The sequence below is a fragment of the Felis catus genome, chromosome E3 (genome assembly GCF_018350175.1).
Source record: "Felis catus isolate Fca126 chromosome E3, F.catus_Fca126_mat1.0, whole genome shotgun sequence".
NCBI lineage: Eukaryota > Metazoa > Chordata > Mammalia > Carnivora > Felidae > Felis > Felis catus.
In genome coordinates this window covers 26,645,129-26,667,632 of record NC_058383.1, presented here as the reverse complement: position 1 = coordinate 26,667,632, position 22,504 = coordinate 26,645,129, and the positions used below count along the sequence as shown (strand labels likewise).

At 43.1% G+C, this 22,504-nt stretch overlaps 1 protein-coding gene and 1 pseudogene across 1 annotated transcript; one reads left to right on the top strand and one right to left on the bottom strand.

The window, feature by feature from the left end:
* Positions 1 to 971: 971 nt before the first annotated feature.
* LOC101096692 lies at positions 972 to 1,685 on the top strand (annotated as a pseudogene).
* Positions 1,686 to 13,007: 11,322 nt separating this feature from the next.
* Positions 13,008 to 19,279, bottom strand: RPS15A (ribosomal protein S15a). Its single transcript, XM_003998831.4, has 5 exons — positions 19,131 to 19,279; positions 17,970 to 18,107; positions 17,304 to 17,383; positions 14,296 to 14,381; positions 13,008 to 13,145 (listed from the first exon to the last, which is right to left on the bottom strand). Exons 2-5 carry the CDS (start codon positions 18,100 to 18,102, stop codon positions 13,052 to 13,054), a joined length of 393 nt encoding a protein of 130 aa, XP_003998880.1. The 5' UTR covers positions 18,103 to 18,107; positions 19,131 to 19,279; the 3' UTR covers positions 13,008 to 13,051.
* Positions 19,280 to 22,504: the final 3,225 nt, after the last annotated feature.

Genomic DNA, 22,504 nt, shown 5'->3' with positions numbered 1-22,504 from the left:
ACTGTTGGTGGGAATGCAAACTGGTGCTGCCACTCTGGAAAACAGTGTGGAGGTTCCTCAAAAAATTAAAAATAGAACTACCTATGACCCAGCAATAGCCCTGCTAGGAATTTACCCAAGGGATACAGGAGCGCTGATGCATAGGTGCACATGTAGCCCAAAGTTTATAGCAGTGCTTTCAACAACAGCCAAATCACAGAAAGAGCCCAAAAGTCCATCAACGGATGTATGGATAAAGATGTGTTTTATGTATACAAGAGAATATTACTTGGCGATGAGAAAGAATGAAATCCTGCCATTTGCAACAACGTGGATGGAACTGGAGGGTATTATGCTAACTGAAATAAGTCAGTCAGAGAAAGACAGACATCATATTTTCACTCGTATGTGGAACCTGAGAAACTTAACAGAAGACCATGGGGGAAGAGAAGGGGAAAAAAGTTTCAAACAGAGAGGGAGGAAAACTCATAAGAGACTCTTAAATATAGAGAATAAACAGGGTTGAAGGGGGGTAGGTGCAGGGGAGAGGGGAAAATGGGTGACAGGCATTGAGGGCACCTGTTGGGATGAGCACTGGGTATTGTACGTAAGCGATGAATCACGGGACTCCACCCCCGAAACCAAGAGCACACTGTATACACTGCATGTTAGCTAACTTGACAGTAAATTATATTTTAAAATATAAATAAAAAGTAAAATTAAAAAAATAAAAAATATATATTTAAAATTTTTTAAGTTTATTCATTTATTTTGAGAGAGAGAAAGCACAAGTGGGTAAGGGGCAGAGAGGCTAGAGTGAGAGTCCCAGTCTCCGTGCTGCTAGCGATGCGGGGCTTGAACGCACGAACCGAGAGATCATGACCTGAGCCGAAGTCACTTAACCAACTGAGCCACCCAGGCGCCCCTCAAAAAATGCTTCTTGCTTTCCTTCTGGCGGAAGCATAAGCCATCAGCTCCAGGATAAGCCCAAAATGGGTGCTTAGAAGCACATCCAGCAGATACAGAGGAAGAAGCAGTCGGGCGTAACGCGCTTTCTTCTCAGGCTGTGCTGCAGGCAGTATTGCCAGCTCTGCTCTCCTTGCCCACCGCCCCCCCCCGCCACAACACAACCCGGTAAAAGCGCGCAGACTGGGGTACAAGGCCAAGCAAGGTCATGTCATGTATCGGACCTCTGTGCAGCGTGATGGCCCAGTTCCTAATAGTGTGACCTACGGCAAGCCCGTCCATCATGGGGTTAACCAGCTAAAGTTTGCCTGAAGCCTTCATTCTGTTGCAGAGGTACAAGCCGGATGCCAATGTGGGGCTCTGAGAGTCCGGAGTCCTTTTACCGGGTTGGCGAAGATTCCATGAAGTTGTTATCCTCACTGATCCGTTCCGTAAAGTGATCAGAGGAAATCCTGACTCCCAGTGGATCACCAAACCAGCCCACAAGCACAGGGAGCTGGGAGGACTGACAGCAAGCCGCAGGCCTCAAGAGCCATGGCCTTGGAAAGGGTCACAAGTCCCACCACACTACTGGTTTCTCGCAGAGGCCATGGAGAAGACGCAGTACTCCCCAGCTCCACCATCCCTGTTAATATGAGTAATGTTTGTAAAATAATGACCTAATAGACAATTCAGGACAGCCAAAAAAATAGGTTTCTTGAGGGCCTTCACTGTGCAAGGCACTGTACCAAGTTCAAGATTCCATGTGTGCTGACAGGAGCGGTTTCTGCCCCATTTAAAATAATCCCTGTAATACAACAAACACTTCTTGTCACCTCAGGATGTAATGTCCATGTACCCTGAAATAACAATAACTCATCATTTCACTGGCCCAGTGCCCTACTGGCTCCCGGGGGTCTACACTTTCTGCAAAGTGCTCTGAAGTATTTCTGGGGGTCCCCAGGTGCTGCCTTACGTGGGGTCACAAAGGAGCCCTGCTCCATGAGGAAGCATCTGTTCCACGAGGGGCTGCCTCCAATGTCCTGAGGACCTTCATGGGTAAGTTCCACAGCAACCTGGGAGAGAATGACTGTCTCCTCTTCTGTGTCTTATACTCTGTGAGACGGCTCCCAAATGGGGCTTATGAATTTTAGAATAACAGACTTGCAAAGTTTACATTCAACCCTTCTGTCCAGGAACAGATCTGGGAATGTCCCCAACACAGACTGCACCGAATGACAAGGCCAAACTCAGAAACACCCCTTTTCTTGGATTAACAGGGCCATGTGGTTCTTTCCTAGGCCTCTGACGGTCTCACCGCCCCACCCCCACTTATCAGACATACGAAGACACGTTTAAATCCCACTAAGAGGGAACCCCAAATATACCTGTAAAAAACGCCACTTCCAAAAACAGCACAGACCTCACTGCTGTTCGAGGCAGGGTGGTAGACATCCATCACATTTTCAGGCTGTGTAGCACCTCTTTTTATTTTTTCATTGAGGTAAAATTCACAGAACATAAAATTAACCATTTTAAAGCGTACAATTCAGTGGCGTTTAGCACATTCACAAAGTTGTAAAACCATCACCCCTTCCATGTTCCAAAACATATTCATATCCACGAATGAAATACCATACCCATTAAGCAGGCATCCCGTTCCCCCCTCTTCCCAGATTTACCTATTCTGGATGATTCATATACGTGCACCAATACAATATATGACCTTTTGTGTCTGGCTTCTCTCACTTGGCATGTTTTTGAGGTTCATCCACATTACAGCCTGTATCAGCGCTTCCTTCCTTTTTATGGCAGAAGTGATAGTCCGCTATCACTTCAGATTGTTTATCATGCCACGGACATTTGAGTTGTTCCCACAAGTTGGCTCTATTGCCAACAGTGTATGAACATTTTATACAAGCATTTGTTTAAATACATGTTTCCAATCCTTTGTATATATACAAAAAATATACCTCAGAGTATGTACATTAGAGTGATTGCTGGGGCATACAGTAATTCGGATTTTAACTTGTTGAGCAATTTCCAAACTGCTTCCCACAGTGGCTGCACCATTGCATATTCCCACCAGCATTGTCTGAGGGTTCCAATTTCCTCAGATTCTCACCGACACCTGTTGCTTTTTTTCTTTCTTTATAGCCATCCTATTGTGAAGTGGTATCTTGTCGTGTTTGGACTGGCATTTCCCTCACAGTTAACGATGCTGAGCATCTTGTTTCATGTGCTTGTTGGCCATTTGTATATCTCTTTCACAGAAATGTGTATTCAAATCCTCTGCCCATTTTTTAATCACCTAGTCTTTTTGTTGTTGAGCTATAAGAGTCCATTATATATTCTGGACACTACGTGCTAATCAGATACATGAGTCTGCAGTATTTTTTCCCATTCTGTAAGAGGTCTTTTCACTTTCTTGACAGTGTCCTTTGATGCAGAAAAGTTTTAAATTGTGATATTGTCCCATGTATCTATTTTGTTGTTGTTACTGCTGCCTGTGCTTTTGGGGTCATATCTAAAAATCCATTGCCAAAGTCAAAGTCATGAAAACTTACCGTATTTTCTTCCAAGAGTTTTCTTTCATTTTAGCTCTTACCTTTAGATCTTTGATTCATTTTGAATTCATTTTTGTATATGATGTGAGTTCAAGGTCCAAGCCCCAATGTGGGGCTCAAACTCAAACCGTGAGATCATGACCTGAGCTGAAGTCAGACGCTTAACTGACTGAGCCACCCAGGTGTTCCTCAAGGTCCGACTTTCTTTGCACATGAATACCCAGTTGTCCGGCATAACTTTTTGAAGAGACTATTCTTTCTCCATTAAATGGCTTTAGTACCCTTGTCAAAATTAATTGGCCATAGATGTATGGTATCTGTGTGTGTGTCTCTAGACTCTCATTCTATTCTACTGATCTGATTGTCTTTACTCCTTCTGGGACTCCCATTCACACAGATGTTAGTATTCTTGATGGTGTACCACAGGTCTCAAGCTCTGGCCATTTTTCTTCATTCTTTTCTCCTTCTGCTTCTCAGACTGAATAATTTCAATTGACCTACCTTTAAGTTCACGGATTCCTTCTTCTGCCTGCACAAATCTGCTACTGAGCCTCCCTAGTGAATGAGTTTTTCCTTTCAGTTATACTCTTCAGCTCCAAAATTCGTATTTGGTGCCTTTTTAAAATTCCTGCCTCTTTATTGATATTCTCTATATGCTCAGACATTGTTCTCCTGGTTTCCCTGAGCTCTTTGAGCATATTTAAGACAGTTTAAAGTCTTTGCCTAGTAAGTCCAAAATCTAGGCTGCCTCATGGACAGTTTCTATTTTATGTAGCAACTCTAGAAGTCAGATTTTCCTTCCTCCCAGGGTTTACCATTGCCTATTGCGAGTTGCTGGTGTTAGCTTGCTTACAGACTTTCTCAACTATTTGTACTGAGGTCTGTGCTCTTTACCACTGAACTCTGCATTCCTTTAGCTTATTCGGATAAGATAGCTGGTATCTTACAGTTACCTTAAATGCCTGCAGCAAACAAAAGAAAGAATTTTTTTAAGGAAAGAAAAAAATACTCTCCTGTATCTTTGCAAAATGGAACCATGTCAGGGCTAATTCCTTGAACGTTTATTCTGGCTGCTTACAACTCTGCCTTAGCTTCACTCCCTCCTCGCACAGAGCCCAAAGGCCAGCAAGACATGAAAGCTTCGAGTCTTCTTAGGCCTTTGCCAAGTATGTGTGTCTCACTCTTAGTCTGCACATGGCTTTCTTGATTCCCAGGCATACACAGAAGCTTCCAAAAGCTCTATTCCCACATAGGTCTGTCCCAATCTCTTCTTTCCCAGGCTTCTTGGTCTATTACTTGTCCCAGGTGTTGTTCCAGGCCACTGAGGCCAGTACCTGTGCCTTTAAATGCTTTCAGCAAAAGCCACCTGGAAAGCCATGACAGCCCTGGGGATGCCCTGAGTGAAGAAATAGGAAGCCTTTCCACCTGTTCTTGAGAGAGGCACCATCCAGACAGCTGGATACCCACAGCCACACTCCTTGAGAATAAGTTCTAGATTGCTTCTTCTGGCACTAGCAACCAGCACCAGACATTTGGGCACCCTTCCTATGGCCATTTTAAAATGCCACAGCACTCTCACCATAAAGCAGCAGTTTCCCTCTTCAAGCTTTCCCTTGTTTTCAGTTTTTGACTAGATTTCCGGGTTCTTCAAAAGCTGATTCTGACAGTTTTTGCCAGTTCATTAGTTGTACTGGGAGAGGGACGCAGCCCTGGATTTCTCTATTCTACATGTTTGGTTCCCCAGCACCTTTCGAGCACTCTGTGTTTGGAGAAAATTCCTGTATGGAGTCTAAAGATCCCCAGGGTAGAGGCCAGGGACTTGTTTCCCCAGGTTCCTTCCAGCCAGTAGTGCACTTAGATCCTACCAAGATTGGCCCCGTATCTCAGAAATACATAAAAAAAAAATAACATATGAAGGAACAGAGGGTGCTCTTGTCACTCAGGATCATGTGCTCGGCACTGGCTCTGCATGATCTGTAATCCTCAACATCCCATTGCATAACTACCACTGTTCAGGCCCCAAGGAATGATCGCTTCACCTCTTGCCCTAAAATCTCTCAACAAAAGGCGACTGTATCTAAAGGTCACAAAGGTTTGTGGATTCCAGCCTCTGCCAATGTCGTAGACACAAAGTGCTTCAGAGGATGAGAAGGAAGTACTGAAAATGCACTTAGGTAAGAGAAATGACAGATTAATTAACTTAATTAACTTCTCGAGTGGCATGCATGCATTAGATTCTAACATAACAGCAATGCTGAGCATCCATTTTTCTGTTTCTCTTCATGTTCTCAGCTGTCCTCAGCTTACTGTAGCCAAGGAACATTCTGCAATTTAAACAATTTATATCACTCTCTAATTTGTATGCATGAGATCTAGACACAAGATGTGTGAAGTGACACCAGTTCTTTACATTAGCAACTACAGACACTGAATACTAGAACTACAAAAACTTGTGTAACAAAATTACATAAGATTGTTTTGAAAATATTATTTAAAAATTTCAGCTTTATACAACTTTGCTTTAAAACTTTGATACCTATTACTTATATAACACTTTGTATTTTGCCCTGTAATAAAAAATTTTTTCAATGTTTATTTCTTTTGGGAGACAGTGCACAAGCAGGGGAGGGGCAGACACAGAGAGAGAGACAGAGAGCGCGAGCAGGGGAGGGATAGAGGGAGAGAGAGAATCACACAAGTAGGCTCCACACCATCAGTACAGAGCCCGAAACGGGGTTCGATCTCACACAACCATGAAATCATGACCTGAGCCGACAACAAGAGTCAGATGGTTAACCAACTGAGCCACCCAGGTGCCCTTGCCCTATAATTTTAATAAATACTTTTGAATATTTTAGAAAACCTTAGCTGATGTTTCTGAACATTTAAATTTTTAATTTTTTTTTACATTAACCTTCATTTACATTTTCTCTGAAAATAAATTCAAACTTTTTTATATTCTGAAATTGTAAATTTTGAAAATTATATTTTGTCCTTTGAGTCATTACTGCCAATAGAACACAAATTACACAAAAAAATTTATTATAACAACCTATTTAGTGATTTTATGGAAATGAAGGCAAGTGAAATAATCTTTAAGAAATAAATATATAAGAGTTTGTAAGTCACAAAGGTCTTCATTTTATTTCTCACCCAAATATTGCTGGCCCATCAACTTACTCAAATATATCCAACAATCAAATTGTTTTGATATTTTGTCAACTTTATCACATAAAAAGATTTGTTTGGGGGGTTGGTGTTATGAAGTTGTCAAGGTAGGAGGACAGAACCTTTTTTATTAAACAGCTTGATAGCCTGAACTACAACTTTTATATAGATGAATGGCACACAGGCCTACTTCTGAACTTTGCTCTGGCACTGTCTGTTTGCATTTGGGTTATTAACTTTTGACCTATAGAGCACTGCTTCTCAACCTGGGGGATGTGACAATGCCTGGAGACATTTCTGGTTGTCTCAAGTGGCATCCAGTGTGGAGAGGCCAAGTATGTTGCTAAACATCCTACACTGCACAAGACAGGACTTCCCCACCCCAACAAAGAATTATCCAACCCAAAGTGTCCATGGTACCAAGGGTATTCTAGTAAAGGTAACAGAGAAACCTCAAGCTTCTAGAAACAGCAAAGAACTCAGGAGCATGTTAGGAAAACGGGGTCACAGAGGGAGCTGTGTGTCCAGAAGCAGCTACAGTTCTCCAAAGAATGGGCCAGAGGTAAAATGGAAAATCCATGCCTAGATGCAAAGGCCAAACGAATTCTCTGGCCCTTCCAGAGATTCCACAAGTTATTTTATATCCTTCAATAAATTAGACTAGCTTGAGAGGTTTTTTGCAACTGAGGAACACTAACTGATAAAGGAGGGAGAACCAATTTCCCATCCCTCATTTGAGGAAGGGCAAGATCGAACCCCATAAAGTCCCAGAACACAACAGGGAAAGAGCTGGAAGTAGGACTGTATTAGTATGCAAATGAATGACTAAAATTTAGCCCAAACTAGTAGCTTTCAGCTCAAACAAGTACTTCTTTTTAAGTAAAAGAGGAGAATGTTATTCGGTGCTCACAAAATACAAACGTGGGAAGGGATGTAGCAGCATCTCAGGGAGAGCCCAGACTCAACCACACAAAGACTTGATCTAGCTTATCTGTGCTGCTCATTCATAGACCATCCTTTTTGCCCAAAGTAACCTTTTTCATGTGGCAGAAATAATGAGAACCAGGAGCACTCAATGTTTTCACCTTATAATTTCCACCATTTTAGAGAGACAAACTACACATCTCCCAAGTTCAAAATATCTTAAGGTATCTTCAACCTGATTTGCAGTAGGTGCTCCCTCCAGGGACTGAATATCTGTGTCAGAGGGCTGGGGGATGGGGTATTTAAGACCCACATGGACACCTGGAGGGGGACAGAGGTAGTTGATGAAACAAAAACTACATTCAGAACCGAGAGTGCTATAGTCTCCATACACCCCCCCCCAAAGAATTGCTTTTGTTATTCTACATTCCATCCTATTCCTTTTTGTAATTTAGTACATAAACCCTTAATAAATCTCAGAGATTGGTCTAAACACTTATATCAGTAGATATGTAACAAACCAAATCATCAGATGATTTCTTGTTCTTCCTACACTCCCACTGGTAGATGGTTGGAGCTTCTGGACAGTCACCACCACTGAGGCCTGGAGTAATGAAGCAGCTACTTCTTGCACAGCACCCATCACCATGGCAGAAAGAAAACAGGCACAAAGGTCTCACACCAGCCACTAAATGCTCCAGTTTGGAAGGTACAGACAGCACTTCTTCTCACAGCAAATTCACTGGCCAGAAATGGTCACATGGAAAGTGCATGTGCCCAGCAGGGGAAGAACCAGGGTATTTTGCAAATAGCTCTAATTATCACTCCAGCATTTCACAAGCATTATATTTAATCTTCACAACCATCACAGAAGTATTACTATTATCCCTATATTAAAGATGTGGAAACTGATACATAGGCAAGGCAAACAGCCCAAGGTCACACTGAGGCCAGCATTTGATTCCAAAGTCCATTTGTTTAAGCATGGTTTTTGTTTTAATTGCCTCCTTTGGTTTATCTTCTGTATGGTCTTCAATTCCATTGCCCGTTAAATCACTTAAACATAAAAGGGGGGACCTGAATGCCAGGACAACAACCCTACACTGAATCCCGCCCACATCCCACTCTACTCCCAATTCTTGGGTCAATGGAAATCTGTGGACTCAACACAGCACAGCACGGGTGCTGGACAGGATTCCACTTTAAAAAGCATGCTTTCAAGAGACTCTTAAAAACTGAGAACAAACTGAGGGTTGAGGGGGGGTGGGAGGGAGGGGAGGGTGGGTGATGGGTATTGAGGAGGGCACCTTTTGGGATGAGCACTGGGTGTTGTATGGAAACCAATTTGACAAAAAAAAAAAAAAAAAAAAAAAAGCATGCTCTCCAGGGTGCCTGGGTGGCTCAGTTGGTTAAGCGCCCAACTCTTAATATCCGCTCAGGTCATGATCTCATGGCTGAGACTGAGCTCACACCAAGCTCTGCACTGACAGTACAGAGCCTGCTTAGGATTCTCTCTCCCTCTGCCCCTCTCCCACTTGCACACTCTCTCTCAAACTTCGAAGAAAAAAAAAAAAGCATGCTGTCCCACACAGCCATGAAGAGTCAGAAAGGACTTTTTTTAAACATGTCAATATCCCCTTTGATAGTCTAGCTGCTGGTTATAGAGATGAGTAACAGACTTCCCCCACCCCCCCCATGGAGAGGTCGGTCTATTACAGATGAAAAGGGTCCAATGAGCAATGAGGGTGGGGACCAGATGCTTGTACCCTTGTACCCCAAACACCTAGACATGTTAAGTATCTCATAAGCCCTAGGTACGGTGAAGACAAGAAAGCATGACAGAACATGGTTAAGGGCCAGGAAAGTCTGTACATTTAAATGCTGACTTTGCCATTTCATAGCATCTTGAACACATGGCTTCACAACTCTTGCGCTTCATTTTGCAGCTGAAAAACGAGAGCCAGTAATAGTAGTCATTTGGAAGAATTGCTGAAATTAAATGAGATGGTATATGTAAAGCTAAATTCTGTGCCTGGCACATAGTAAACATTCAACAGGCATTCTTATTTTTAGGAGCAAAGAAACCTACTTATTAATGCATTCTTATCTTTAGGAGAAAAGTGTAACAGCACATATTCTTCTGGAGGAAGACTTATGGCAGAAGAGACATTTAAGCTGGCTCCTAGGAACATCTCCAGAGAACAGGAAAAAGACATTCCAGGTGGGGTGAGCCTTAACCAAGGTTCAGAGGGGAGGGCCATTTGGGGTGGTTAATTTAGGAATTAGGAATCAAGTGAGAACCAAATTTGGGATCTCCCAGAGCTTGCTTTCTTTGGGGTCAGGAGTGGGAAGCAAACTTCTTAGCCTGCAGTGAAGCCATCTCTCAGATGCTGACTTGACCAAGACAGACATTCTTACCCTAAGAACTTAGAGCTCCTCTATCTGGCACCATTGCCAGAGTGAACCCACATTACTCAAAGGTAAGGTCAACCAGCCTGTAAATGAGAACACAGCACACACTGACCATGGACACAGATGTCCTAAGATGAGGTCTTTGGTAGTGTGATTCTTTAACCTTCCTAAATTTCTTTCAGCCTCTGATCAAAGGCTCTATGGAATGTCTCTCCAAAAACAAATGCACGAGTATCAATTGTGCATGTTGTTTTCATAAAGGTCGTCTGTCATCGGTCTATAGGTTTTAGGTTAAAAATCCAGGATCTGGATAGGTGCTGAGGCCCCTTTTAAAAAACAGACTCAAAATGCATCTGGTAGGCTCAGATGATCAAGATGCTGGCAGCCCACTTACCTCCTGGTCTCTGCCTGCCTGTGGGAACGGCAGGTTGGGAGGAAAAGCTGTGTTCACACCACACCTCTGAGCAGTAAGCTATCCTGTCAGCAGGAACCTAAGTGGTCTCCAGATCCTCAAACCTCGGAGTCTAGTTCAGGCCAACCAGCTCTCAGATCATGTTATTACTCTATTTACTGGATCTCAGAAATATGGGCTAAAACCATCTGCTTCCTCATCAACACAAGGGAACTGTTGCCATTAAAACCATCAACTGGCCACTCAATTTTCCCTACCTTAGCACCTATATTTCTTTCTACCCATGACCACTTCAAAGGACAGAAGATCCCCACTACATGTTGACAACAAATGGAACCATTTTGTTCTATTTTAGTACTTAGAATCAGTGCCCAAGAGGATGATTCATTCAATCAAGATGCACTTTCAGAGGCATCCACTGTGCCAAAGCATCAGTCTAGGGGGAGATACAACAGTAAACAAAACACGACCGGTCTTCCTAGAGCTCACAATCTTGGCATTAAGAGAAATAATCAATCAGCTCTTTTAAGATTCTTCCGGACTCACTTCACCTGAGAAATACAACTACATATAGGACTGCCAAGCGCTAATTAACTGTTTTACATAACGTCATCTTTCCCCCAACTTTCAAGTAGTTTTTCCACTATTCCCATTATGCAGATGAGGACATCATGGCTTAGTGGAAAAGCACACTTCAATTCTGGTTTGCTAAACCCCTAAGCACATCATAGGCCCGAAATCCAGACATGCCTGTCATCTTGCTTTCTTCTAAGATTAAGTGGGGCCTACTAATCAGGGTCAGTCTTGGCATTCCTAGCTAGTTCCCACATCTTCTTACAGGATCTCCTCCTTTCAGAAAGTTACATTACTGGGGCGCCTGGGTGGCTCGGTCAGTTGAGCGTCTCAGGTCGGACTTCAGCTCAGGTCATGATCTCACAGTCTGAGTTCGAGCCCTGTGTCGGGCTCTGTACTGACAGCTCAGAGCCTGGAGCCTGCTTCAGATCCTGTGTCTCCCTCTCTCTCTGCCCCTCCCCCACTCATGCTGTCTCCCTCTCTCAGAAATAAACATTAAAAAAATTTTTTTTAATTAAAAAAAAAAGAAAGTTACATTACTGAATGCTGGCCATGCCCTGGCCCCAAGCTGTTTCAAGTGCGCTGTTAGCATCCCTTGAGGTAGTTTCTCTTTTTACCTAACAGGGAGACCTACAGAAGTTGTCATTTGCCAGACATCACCTTACAACCAGGGGAGTGATAAGTGAACATCCCTACTACTTGAGTGTTGAAAACTGCTTGACCTACCAGGAAGTCAGAAAGTAGTCTTACAGGAGTTACTAGAACAATCAAACAGTGAAAAAGCACCCTTTTCTGAAAAAAAAAAAAAAAAAAAAAAAAAAAAAAAAAATCAAACCCAAACCTACACCCTTCCAACAAGCTCTTAGCACCCTACATCCTACTGGACCTAGTAGACTTCTTGAAATCAGGCTGGCAATCAGACTTTTTCAACTTTGGCTCACAGGAGTAGAAGACAATTAATTCTTGAGGCTGTGATCTGCCCCATTCATTCTACTCCCCTGCCTGGCAAATGCAGCTAGCCAGGTGCACAATGATCCATCTGGGCTCTCTTCCAAGCTTCCTTTCTCCTTAGCCAGACCCACAGAACTTCCAAGAATCAAGATCTAGCCTGTGCTGTCCAACAGGGAACACCAGTCACATGTGGCTATGTTAGGGGGCTGGTCCCAATTAAAATGTGCTGTGAGTGTAAATAAACGTACAGTATACATAATTTCAGAGACTTATTACAAAGAGTAAAACTCCATTTCATATCAATTGCATGTTAAAATTTTAAGTTTGAACATACAGGTTATTAAAAAAATTCAGTTTCTCTTCACTTGTCTTAATACAGCTACTGCAAGGTTAAATTACATATGTGGCTTTTGTTATGTTACTGGACAGCACTGCTTAGAAATGGGGCGTGGAGCCCTGGTGTACTTCACAGAAGCCATCCTACACTCTTTGATGGTTGAGCTATTTATAAGCATTCCCCATGTGACATGGTCCAGCAAACTAATTTTTCTCAATTCCAGGAATACATCTGTGACAGGTTTACCATAAAACTAGTTTTTAAAAGGTTTCATTTTTCTGACATTTTACAAACACATACTGCTAATATGTTACTGACATGCCATCCAAATTTACTCGGAGATAAATCTTAGCGAGCTGTGGGCTCTAGTGGTCTGCTTCCTGCCTGCTTCCTCATAGGCACTTACAGTTAATTGTAGCCATCTCGTATTTTTAGGACAGTTAAGAACAGTGCATGAAATGAGTGTTGTCAAGCTAACATCAGGAAAGGCATCACTCCTTCGAGGGTTAACATAAGACTCCAGAAAGGGAAAGCTTCACCACCTGGACCCCAACCCAGATTCAGCGATCCAGGGCTAGATACAACCTCCTCTGACGAGCCATGAGCATGATGGTGTGAGTTATCACAAGGCAAGACTTTCTTATGCACTTCAGGGAAACAGCATTCCCCAATTAACAAAGGCTGCACAGTGACGCTCTTGCTACTCTGCTGTAAAGTTCAAAACGACCGAGGGAAGCACTAGAGTCCAGTGAGGCATTTTATTTGTATGAACGTATTACATCCCTAGAAAAAGAATCCCAGGATTTTCCCTCCTGTGTGTTTTCGTCTTGCTTCTTCATGGTCCATGATGCCAGCTGAGGTTGTCAGTACAATGAAACTATGGAAAGTTAAAAAAAAAAAAACAAAAAACAAAAAAACATGTTGGTGAGTTTTTCCTAAAAATAGTTCAACATAGAGCCGCTTTGTGGTACAGAAAAAGACCAACATTCATCAGTGCTTAAGACGCCTTCCCTTAATAGGGTGCAGAGACTAAGGCTGCCTATTTGGGCCAGCAAGTGCAAGCATGGCTCCTGGAACCAAAGACCCAAATCCAAAAACCTTAGCTACACAACACACTCCTACAGCCTTGCCCTCAGCTAACACCAAGACACAATGCTATTAAACCTAACTGCAAACAAAAACTGAACTCCCTTAATTTCAAACTGTCACTTTCTGTTCTCAGGGAAGGAGACAGTTTAAAGCAATAAAGCGTTGACATAAACTTGACTGAGTTGTTTCTGCCACTTACTATATGATCACAGGCAACCTATTGTAGAGACAGTCATCTGGACAATGGAAATCCTACTTGGCCTGGCTACCTCAAGGGTTACTATGGGAATCAAAGTAAACTGTGAGGCATTAAAATTAGCACCATAATTATAATCAGAAATAACTCATGACACTATATATGGAAAACAGTAACCATGAAGTGGGAATAAATCCAACCACATCACCAAACATATGACTGGGGGTGCTTACATTCTTAACCACAAACAGCTAAGCGCTTACAGGATCATGTCAGAGCCTGAAAGTATTTTGCCAGAATCAAATCAGTTGATAATGTAAATGAAGAGAACAATTATCATTTTTACAGATGACAAAACCAAGGCTAGGAGTTATGCAAGGCCTCACAGCTTTAAAGCAGGAAAGCAAGGATTTGAACTCCTTCTCTTTAAAAGGATGAAGAAATTGAGTTTCCCCAGAGGCCTAGGGTTCAGAAGTGATTCTAGCCATAGAACAAGATCACAGTGAACATAATATAAATGAACTATATGTATGGAGTCAAAAGAGCAGATATTAAAGGGGACACACTGTCACTTAGCACATGAAATATGGCAACGCAAGAGAGCTAATCCTTGAGTCGGGACGATTGGGGATGGAGACAATTACTACTCTAACAAAAACAAAAAAACCTCCACTCTAGTGGTCCAAGTGCACCACAGCAATCCTTAGCATTAATTTCTTTCATATGAGGAAAGTCAACTCACCCAAACTGGCGGGATGGGAGCAGATTATTCTGCCATTTTTCTAGATCTTTGAGTTGTACATCAAACCTGGGGCTGATCACTCCACACTGTAAAAGCATAACAGAAAACACCGTTCACATCTCACCAATACCAGAAAAAAATTATTAACACAAATGGAATTTGTATCTAAATAGTCATATAAACCAACCAACTCAGCATTTATTGGGTAACTATTCTGTGCAATCTTTAACATCCACATCATTTCAAAAATACACTGAATTACAACTATGTCTGGAAAAAGTTATTTAAAAAGTAAACAGAAGAGGCAGAACACAAGGCAATATACGGCAAGATCAGGTCAACTGCGTACATCCCTATTGGCTAGTTGTCCCAAAACAAATAACCAGATTTTAAAGAGATAAGAGACTAAGACTTAGACAAAATTGTACTCAAAAAAATTTTTTTTCACATAGTAAGGCTGAAATGAAGATGTAGGGTCACCAATTCTTCACCTATGAGCTAAAAGTGCAAAATATTAGAACTTAAAAAAATTTCAGACACAAAACTGAAATCTAAGAACTGCTGTTCCACATCAATGAACTACCAGGATACATTTACAATCAACTAATCTAGCAAAATGGGTGGAAGCCAGAAAGAACAGAAAGAAAAACTGACGTTTGTTCCTTACAGTTACCTGCCCTGTTTGCTACTGGGACACAGCAACAATCACCTTCCGGTGTGAGAGCTCGCCAAGAGCACTAAACATTTAATCGTTCAATTACATGCAAATCCTAAAACACAAGAAAAGTTCAAACATCCACTAGCAGACTGTTTGTGCTTACTGTAGGCTCATTCAAGATCCCTGACTAGATCAACTGGGTTTAGAAAGTAAAACATGAGGGGATCAAAAATCTCCTTGATTAGAGCTACATATGCCCCCCTCACATCTCTACCCTACAAATCACTAACACACTTGTAAATATCAATGCAGAAAGGTTCCTGATATTTATACACCAGAGATGATCATGTGAGAACACTAAGGATTAGTACCATTCAAGTAGAACTCCAGAGGGCTAAGAGAGCTGTGTGCACATCCACACAGGAGTCTTGCGACTCCAAAATGCCTAACAGGAAGCTAAAGGACACTATGAGGTTAGAACTTACTCAAATTTTTACAACAGTTACACTTCCACAAGCAGATCTGAACCCAAAGAAACTGAAAACAGGCCTCTGAGGCCCAAATGCCCCAAGCCAGGAGACCCACTCAGGTTTTCCTTTTCATCAAGATCTTGTCAGCTACGGTGTCAACTGTCAAGAGCAACCCCACAATGGATAATAGGAATACAGACACAGGAAAAGGGCAAAACAGTTCTTCCTCCAAGCAAGCTGTAACGGTAGACTTGTGAGGCCTCCACTCGACCACACGCAGGCTTCTATTTATTCCAGCAGCAAAATCTCTTTCAGCTAAAAGAATTAAACCTCTCCTAAACCAGACAGATCTTAGGATGTGACCAAAACCGGAATTTCAATCTAATTTCTAAACACTACCTTACTTCTCAGCCCCATTAAACTTCCACAGTAAGGGTACATCCATCTCTTGCATGAAGGAAACTGAGGCAACGGTGTCCTACAAGGGAGGAAAACTGAAGTTGAGAAAAACTGAAAACTGACGTTTGTTTTGCCCCACCAAGGTTAGAAAGCTAAGGTCAGAAAGCTCAACTGCCACCATTTTTCAAGCTACCACAGAACAAGAATGCCACAAAGGAGTTCCACTTGGGAAATACTGTTCAAACTTACTTATCAAGTTTTATGTATAGTGAATATTCGAGAGGAATTGGGTGCACAGCACTTCTAAGAGGTTTTTGTCTTTGTTCTTTAAACTTCAAGTCATTCTGTGGGACAGTTTTATAATGCACTGTCAACTACATTCTGGAGCCAGCTCTGCCACTGTTGGGCAGTGCGAGATGAGGGTACCTTGGGCCTAAGTCAGCTTCCTAATTCCTAAGAGTAGGAAAACATACCCTCTTCTACTTCAAAAACACTTTGTGAGGGTCTGAGTGACAATGAGTAGTGAATCCAAATTCTATTTTGGCTGGAGTCTACTGGCTAACAACTAGAACAGTCTCAAAATTAACTTGAAAACTCTTCTAATCTCTCATGAAGGCTTCACATTCAGTAGTTTTCATCCAACATTAGGTAGGTATCCACACACGAAGCAAGTTCACTAGACAAGGAAGCAACTTTATAAAACAAATTGTTGGACCAGGGAATAACCTTACCAATCAATTTGGGCCCTGCCACTAACGACTCATTTCTCTACCTGTTTTCCCCTCATCTGTGTTGGACCACAGGATGTCAAGCTCCTTGCAAATCTGAAAGCTAGAAACCTGAACACAAAAAGTAGAGTAGCAATTCAGGGACCCTAACTTGTTAAAGATACCTGCCCCTTAACACATGCAATAAGTTAAGCCACATCAGATCAAATATATCCAACAGGTTATGCTGACAACCCAAAATGAAATGGAGCACAAAACTCAAAGACACCCATACAGCCCACGCCAGTAAAAATGTACTTATTAATATTGTTAGAGAACCCAATCCTGTTCAAAAAACACAACATTATCACCAAGAGAGACGAAGAACAAAGTTATTTACAGATAGGATTAGACCTTCCTTCGGCACAAGTTCAAGCCACTGGGTGGGCAGCGCGTACCATATTGAAACACCAGTACCATCAGGAGTTCAATGCACCCCCACCCTGTGGCATCTCCCTTCAGACAGCCCCCATACACCACAAACATTAGGTCAACTAACAATTCTAGAGCAAATACAACCCTAGAGAAAAAAAAAAAAATCAATCAAAATGTGACATAAAAATTAATGATTTCAATCAATTCTTAATTTTTTTAACCTAACTAGGTGGAACAAGCACACCACTAATTCAGTTTTATAAGGCCAATTACAACATGTTTAACACCATGTTTGGAAATGCTTAAAGTTCTTCTATGTGGAAGATAATCAACTCTTACCTTGTTTAACCTGCCTGTGAGGTTCACAACAATTTTCCCAGCTCTGTGATCATCGATGATTTCAAATTCGCCAATGTAACCTACAGAAAAGAAGTTATCAACTTAACAGACCTAAATGCTTATGCTCTAGGATTCCCACTGTTTGCCTACTTTCCTCTCACATCACCTCAAGTGACTGCTTGTTTACATGGTTTAGGAAAAGACCGTTGCTCTGAATCAAAACTTTTCCAGCCGCCAACACCCCAAAACAACCCACCCTGCAATTCTAACGGGGATTATTTTCCCCTTGCCTCCCATTAAGCTACTGTGTGCCCAAGACCCGCAACAATTTTCCTTTCCATCCCAAACTCTTGGAAGAGCTCAGGATATGCTGAACGACCAGTTGCAGCAGCAGCTATTACACAAGAAAGGCCATTTTAGCTCCCAAACTACTAACAGAGCAACAGTCACAAACTTCCTCCTCTTTTCAACAGTCCTAACTTACTCAGCGCTTCCTGAATAGCTTATCTGTCCCAACTACCCCTTCCACAGCCCCACTGCATTGCATGCGTTTCCAAGTATAACCTACACCTAGCTCCCCCATCTTCCCAGTCCTGTCCTGCACAACTAATGTCTACAGAATGGATTCCTTCAGTAACCTTACATGAAAACCTAAAACACACTTACCATGCTTCATCATCACAGTCAGAAATCGCACGATGACTTTGGAGCATGGCCTAATAAGCACCTGGCGTTTGCCTCTCTTTTCAGCATTGTTAATGCTCTTGAGAGCATCTGCCAGGACATTCATGCGCACCATTATGGCTGTTCAGGGAAGGAAAAACAGGGGTTTTACCGGCATTCTCAACATCAAAAGGCTCCCAATCATTCCACTGCAAACACATCCTTTTCCTTCTGCCTCTATCATTAAACTGTCCTATCTCTAAGCAGACAGGTTCCCCCGCGCAATATCAGCTACGGTCGCTCAGCTATTGAGAACGGGACCTGCGAATCACCAGGCAGGTCTTCCAAACTTTTGAAATCCAACAGCAATTGGACTATTAACACTGCCCTTTAACCAACAAATTCGATGTCAGCCTTGTCCAAAAGATACTTAGCTTTCACTAACACTAACTAAAAAAGGTCGGTACGTGTGCCACCCAAAGTTGTGCCCCGGCAGCAATCGTACCAGTGACAAGTAGAACTTTTTAAGTGCACCGGACACGACTCTATCTTAACGTGCACGAACTGCCCGATACTCTAATGTGAAAACTGAGGATGGAGCCCAAAGCATGCTTCAAGCTCCAACAGTAGGAATCCAACCTGCTTCCTCAAGTTCCACAAAGTATCAAGGGAAATCCCGGAGCCCAGAAGATCTAGGCTAGCTCCCAGCAAACTGCCAGCCCAGGCAGAAGGCAATTTTTCCCGGCTGAGTGGCCTCACCCTCCTAAGCTTACAGCGCGGCTGAAGGAATGGGACGCCAGCTCGGCCCACGTCGGCCACCGTCCCCGATGCTTCCCGCCGCCCGGAGCCAAGGCGCTACCCCAGCCACTAAGGGAGGTCCTGGAGCCGCCGACCACGCTGGGTCTACCGCCTCTCCCGTCGGCCGATTGCTCCGTTCCCGCCAGAGCTGCGGCCTGCGTTTCTCAAACCGGGATCCCCAAAATGCAGAGCGTGGAGCGGACGGGCATGACTCTCCTCTACTCCTGCCCAAACCCTCGCAAGCGCAGCATCCTCCGCCCAAGAAGGCCCTGGCACCATCAGAGAACACCGAAGTTGAGGCTCAGACTGCAGGATGGCAGAGATAGCCAACGGATGATGTTGGATCCTTCAGGGAGAAGTACTCACCGGCGCGGAAAGATGGCGGAAAGAGGACGGGAGGGGCGAGCGCACGGAGTTATGGGAAGCGGGTGGCCTATCGCGAGACTTTTAAAGGAGGGCCAAAAAAAAGTATTGCCTACTGGAAGAAGGCGGGTGAAGGGGCGGAGCCTCTTCAGGGGTGAGAAGCAGAGAATCGATGGAATCGACCTCTCCAGGTGAGGCCGGGGTGGGAAGGATCGAGGTTGACACCTTTCTAGCCCTTACTCTGTAAAAAACTGAACTGAAGATGGCTGAGGTATTTGCTAATTTTTGTTGTAATAACTGTTCACCATTTAGAATAGATTTTTACATTTGTGTATTTACAGTATCTCTGAAAGGAGCCACGCAAATCGATAACTGCCTCTGACGAGGGCCTGAGGAACTGGGATGAAAGACTTGCTTTTCTCTATATACAATTGTGGTTTGTTTTTCCACACCTGTGTATAGATTATTTTTCCTTTTTTTTTTTTTGGAAAAATTTTTTAACATTTATTTTCGAGACAGAGACAGAGAGACAGAGTAAGAGTGGGGGAGGGGCATAGAGAGAGGGAGACACAGAATCCGAAGCAGGTTCCAGGCTCTGAACTCTCAGCACAGAGCCCGACGCGAGGCCCGAACCCACAAACTGTGAGGTCATGACCTGAGCCGAAGTCAGGCACTCAACCGATTGAGCCATCCAGGTGCCCCTAGATTATTTTTTCAAAGTCAAAAATATATTTTTAAGTTAGTGCTCCCTAATTCTTAGAAATTATTTACTGGAGCTCCAAACGTTTCTTTCTAAAACTTACAGGATACACAGTTTGGATGAAAGCCACAAACGTTTCAAAAAAAAAAAAAAAAAGTACTCAGGATTCTGAACCAGTAGTTTTTATCAACAGTTCTGCACCCGGACAAGAACTAGTTTTGATAAGTCTTCGTATTTTCTCTGAACCTTCCCTAAATAGGTGGCGGGGCGGGGAGGGATAATAATACTTAACTCTAGAAAGTTATTGCAAAGGTCGGATGAGATAATGGGGCAAAGGGCTTGCACAGTGTCTGGCATGTAGTAAATGCTCAATGTATTTTTTTTTAATGTTTATTTATTTTTGAGAGAGAGAAACAGAGCACTAGTGGCGGAGGGGCAGAGAGAGAGGAAGATTAGAATCCGAAGGCGACTCCAGGCTCGGAGCCGTCAGCACAGAGCCCGATGTGGGGCTCGAACTGGGGAACGGGAGATCATGACCTAGGTGGAAGCAAGCCGCTTAATGGAGAATGAGCCCCCCAGGTGCCCCACTCAGTGTATAAGTCCCAGTCCCGCGTATTTGCAATAGCCTCCTTAGGTCGCTGCTTTCACCCTTGACCTCCCTTTTACTCACCCCTGTTTTTCCCACAGGTAGCCAGAATGACCTCTTTAAAACCTAAATCAGATCACACACTGGCTCCCATCACCCTCAGCAAAATGCAAATTCCTTACAAAAGCTTACAAGGTCCTCCGTGATGTGCACACCTGCCTTCTGGCCCTGGCACAACAGACCTCATTCCCCACCATTCTTCCCTAGCTTGTTTCTTCAAAGAAACACCCCAAGCGTACTCCACCTCAGGGCCTTTGCATTTGCCTTTCCCTCTAACTTCAACATTTTTCCAGTTTGCCAGGAAGCTGGCTCGCTGGCTTTCCCAGACTCTATTCACACACACACACACACACACACACACACACACACACTCATGGAGCCTTCTCCCCATTCCTCCTAACTCCATTGCCTGGCTTAAAATTTTCTCCATAGCACTTGGAATATTGGAAGTGTATTTAACTGTCTCCATTAAGTTCCAAGAAAGGAGGGATTTGGTCAGTTGTGTTCGCTGCTGTCCTCACAGCTCCTAGAAAAATTATCTGGCACACAGTAGGCTCTTGATACATATTTGGTGAATAAATCAGTCTGCCCATGTGTAAAATGGGAATGATGCTCCTAATCACTTGAAGTTGCTATGAGGATAGATGAAATAATCCATATAAAAAAGATTAACACACTATAGGAATGTCACGTGGTGACAGATGGTAACTATACTTACTGTAGTGAGCATTGCGTCATGTACAGAATTTTCAGTTCACTATGTTGTACACCTCAAACTAACAACATTGTGTATCAACTACACTTCAGTAAGAAGAATAAACACAAAACCTGACAGAGTGAGCGCTCAATCAACAGTAGTCTCTCAGCCCACCTTGCTCCTAATTCTTCTCAAATCCTAAGTGAACCCTGAGGGGCTCCTGGCTGGCTCAGCCAGTAGAGCATGTGACTCTTGATCTCAGGGTTGGGAGTTTGAGCCCCCTGCTGGCTGTAGACATGACCTAAGTGAACCTTGAGGAAAGCAAAACTCTCAGTTTGCACAGCTCCAGGATACAGAATTCTCTGGGTTTAATTTCCATTACAAAAGGACCATTAGCTGTTTTTTTTTGTTTTGTTTTGTTTTGTTTTAGTTTGAGAGAGAGTGTGCTCTCTCTGTGGGAGTGGCAGAGAGAGGGAGAGAGAATCCCAGGCAGAGAATCACCCTGATGCCCCGCCCCCACCAACCCACCAACCGTGAGATCACGACCTGAGCTAAAATCAAGAGTTGAACGCTTAACCGACTGAACCACCCTGGTTTCCCTTAATGAAAATTACTTTGATGAACTGGTTCTCTGTACACTTACATGTCTAGTTTACTAAAAATGTGCAGTTCACCTTAATTGAGGCATTAACAACAGTGGGGAGTTAAACCCACTTTCGGGGCGCCTAGGTGGCTCAGTCGGTTGGGTGTCCAACTTCAGCTCAGGTCATGATCTCACAATCTGAGTTTGAGCCCCAGAGCCTGCTTCGGATTCTGTGTCTCCTGCTGTCTCTGCTCCTTCCCGCTCGCTCTCTGTCTCTCAAAAATGAATAAACGTTAAAAAAAACAAAACAAAACACTTTCCTTCAAGAACCTTCCCATAAACAGAAAAATAGTACCACCACTATCTCTTAATACATTTCACTCATTCATTCAGCAAACATCTAATGAGTGTCTTCTGTGTGCCAGGACTTGTATGAGATGGAGAGAGGACGAAAATACGTTTCTGACCTTAAGAGGTTCAGATCCCAGCAGGGAAAACAAACCTCTAAGTAACAATATAATAGTGAGCAGTGTGCTTTAATGGATGCTGATGAAGTGCTGTGGGAATGCAGAGGTGGCCTGGGAAGTTGAAGATTTCACAGAGGTGCCATTTGACCTGTGTCATGAAGGGTACCAACACTACCAATTCGTGACGACCACTGTGTGCTTCCAGTAAATTAACTCATGGAATCCTCAAAACAAATGCGGTTGTATAATGCCCCTATGAGATCTGTACTTTTACCCTCATTTCA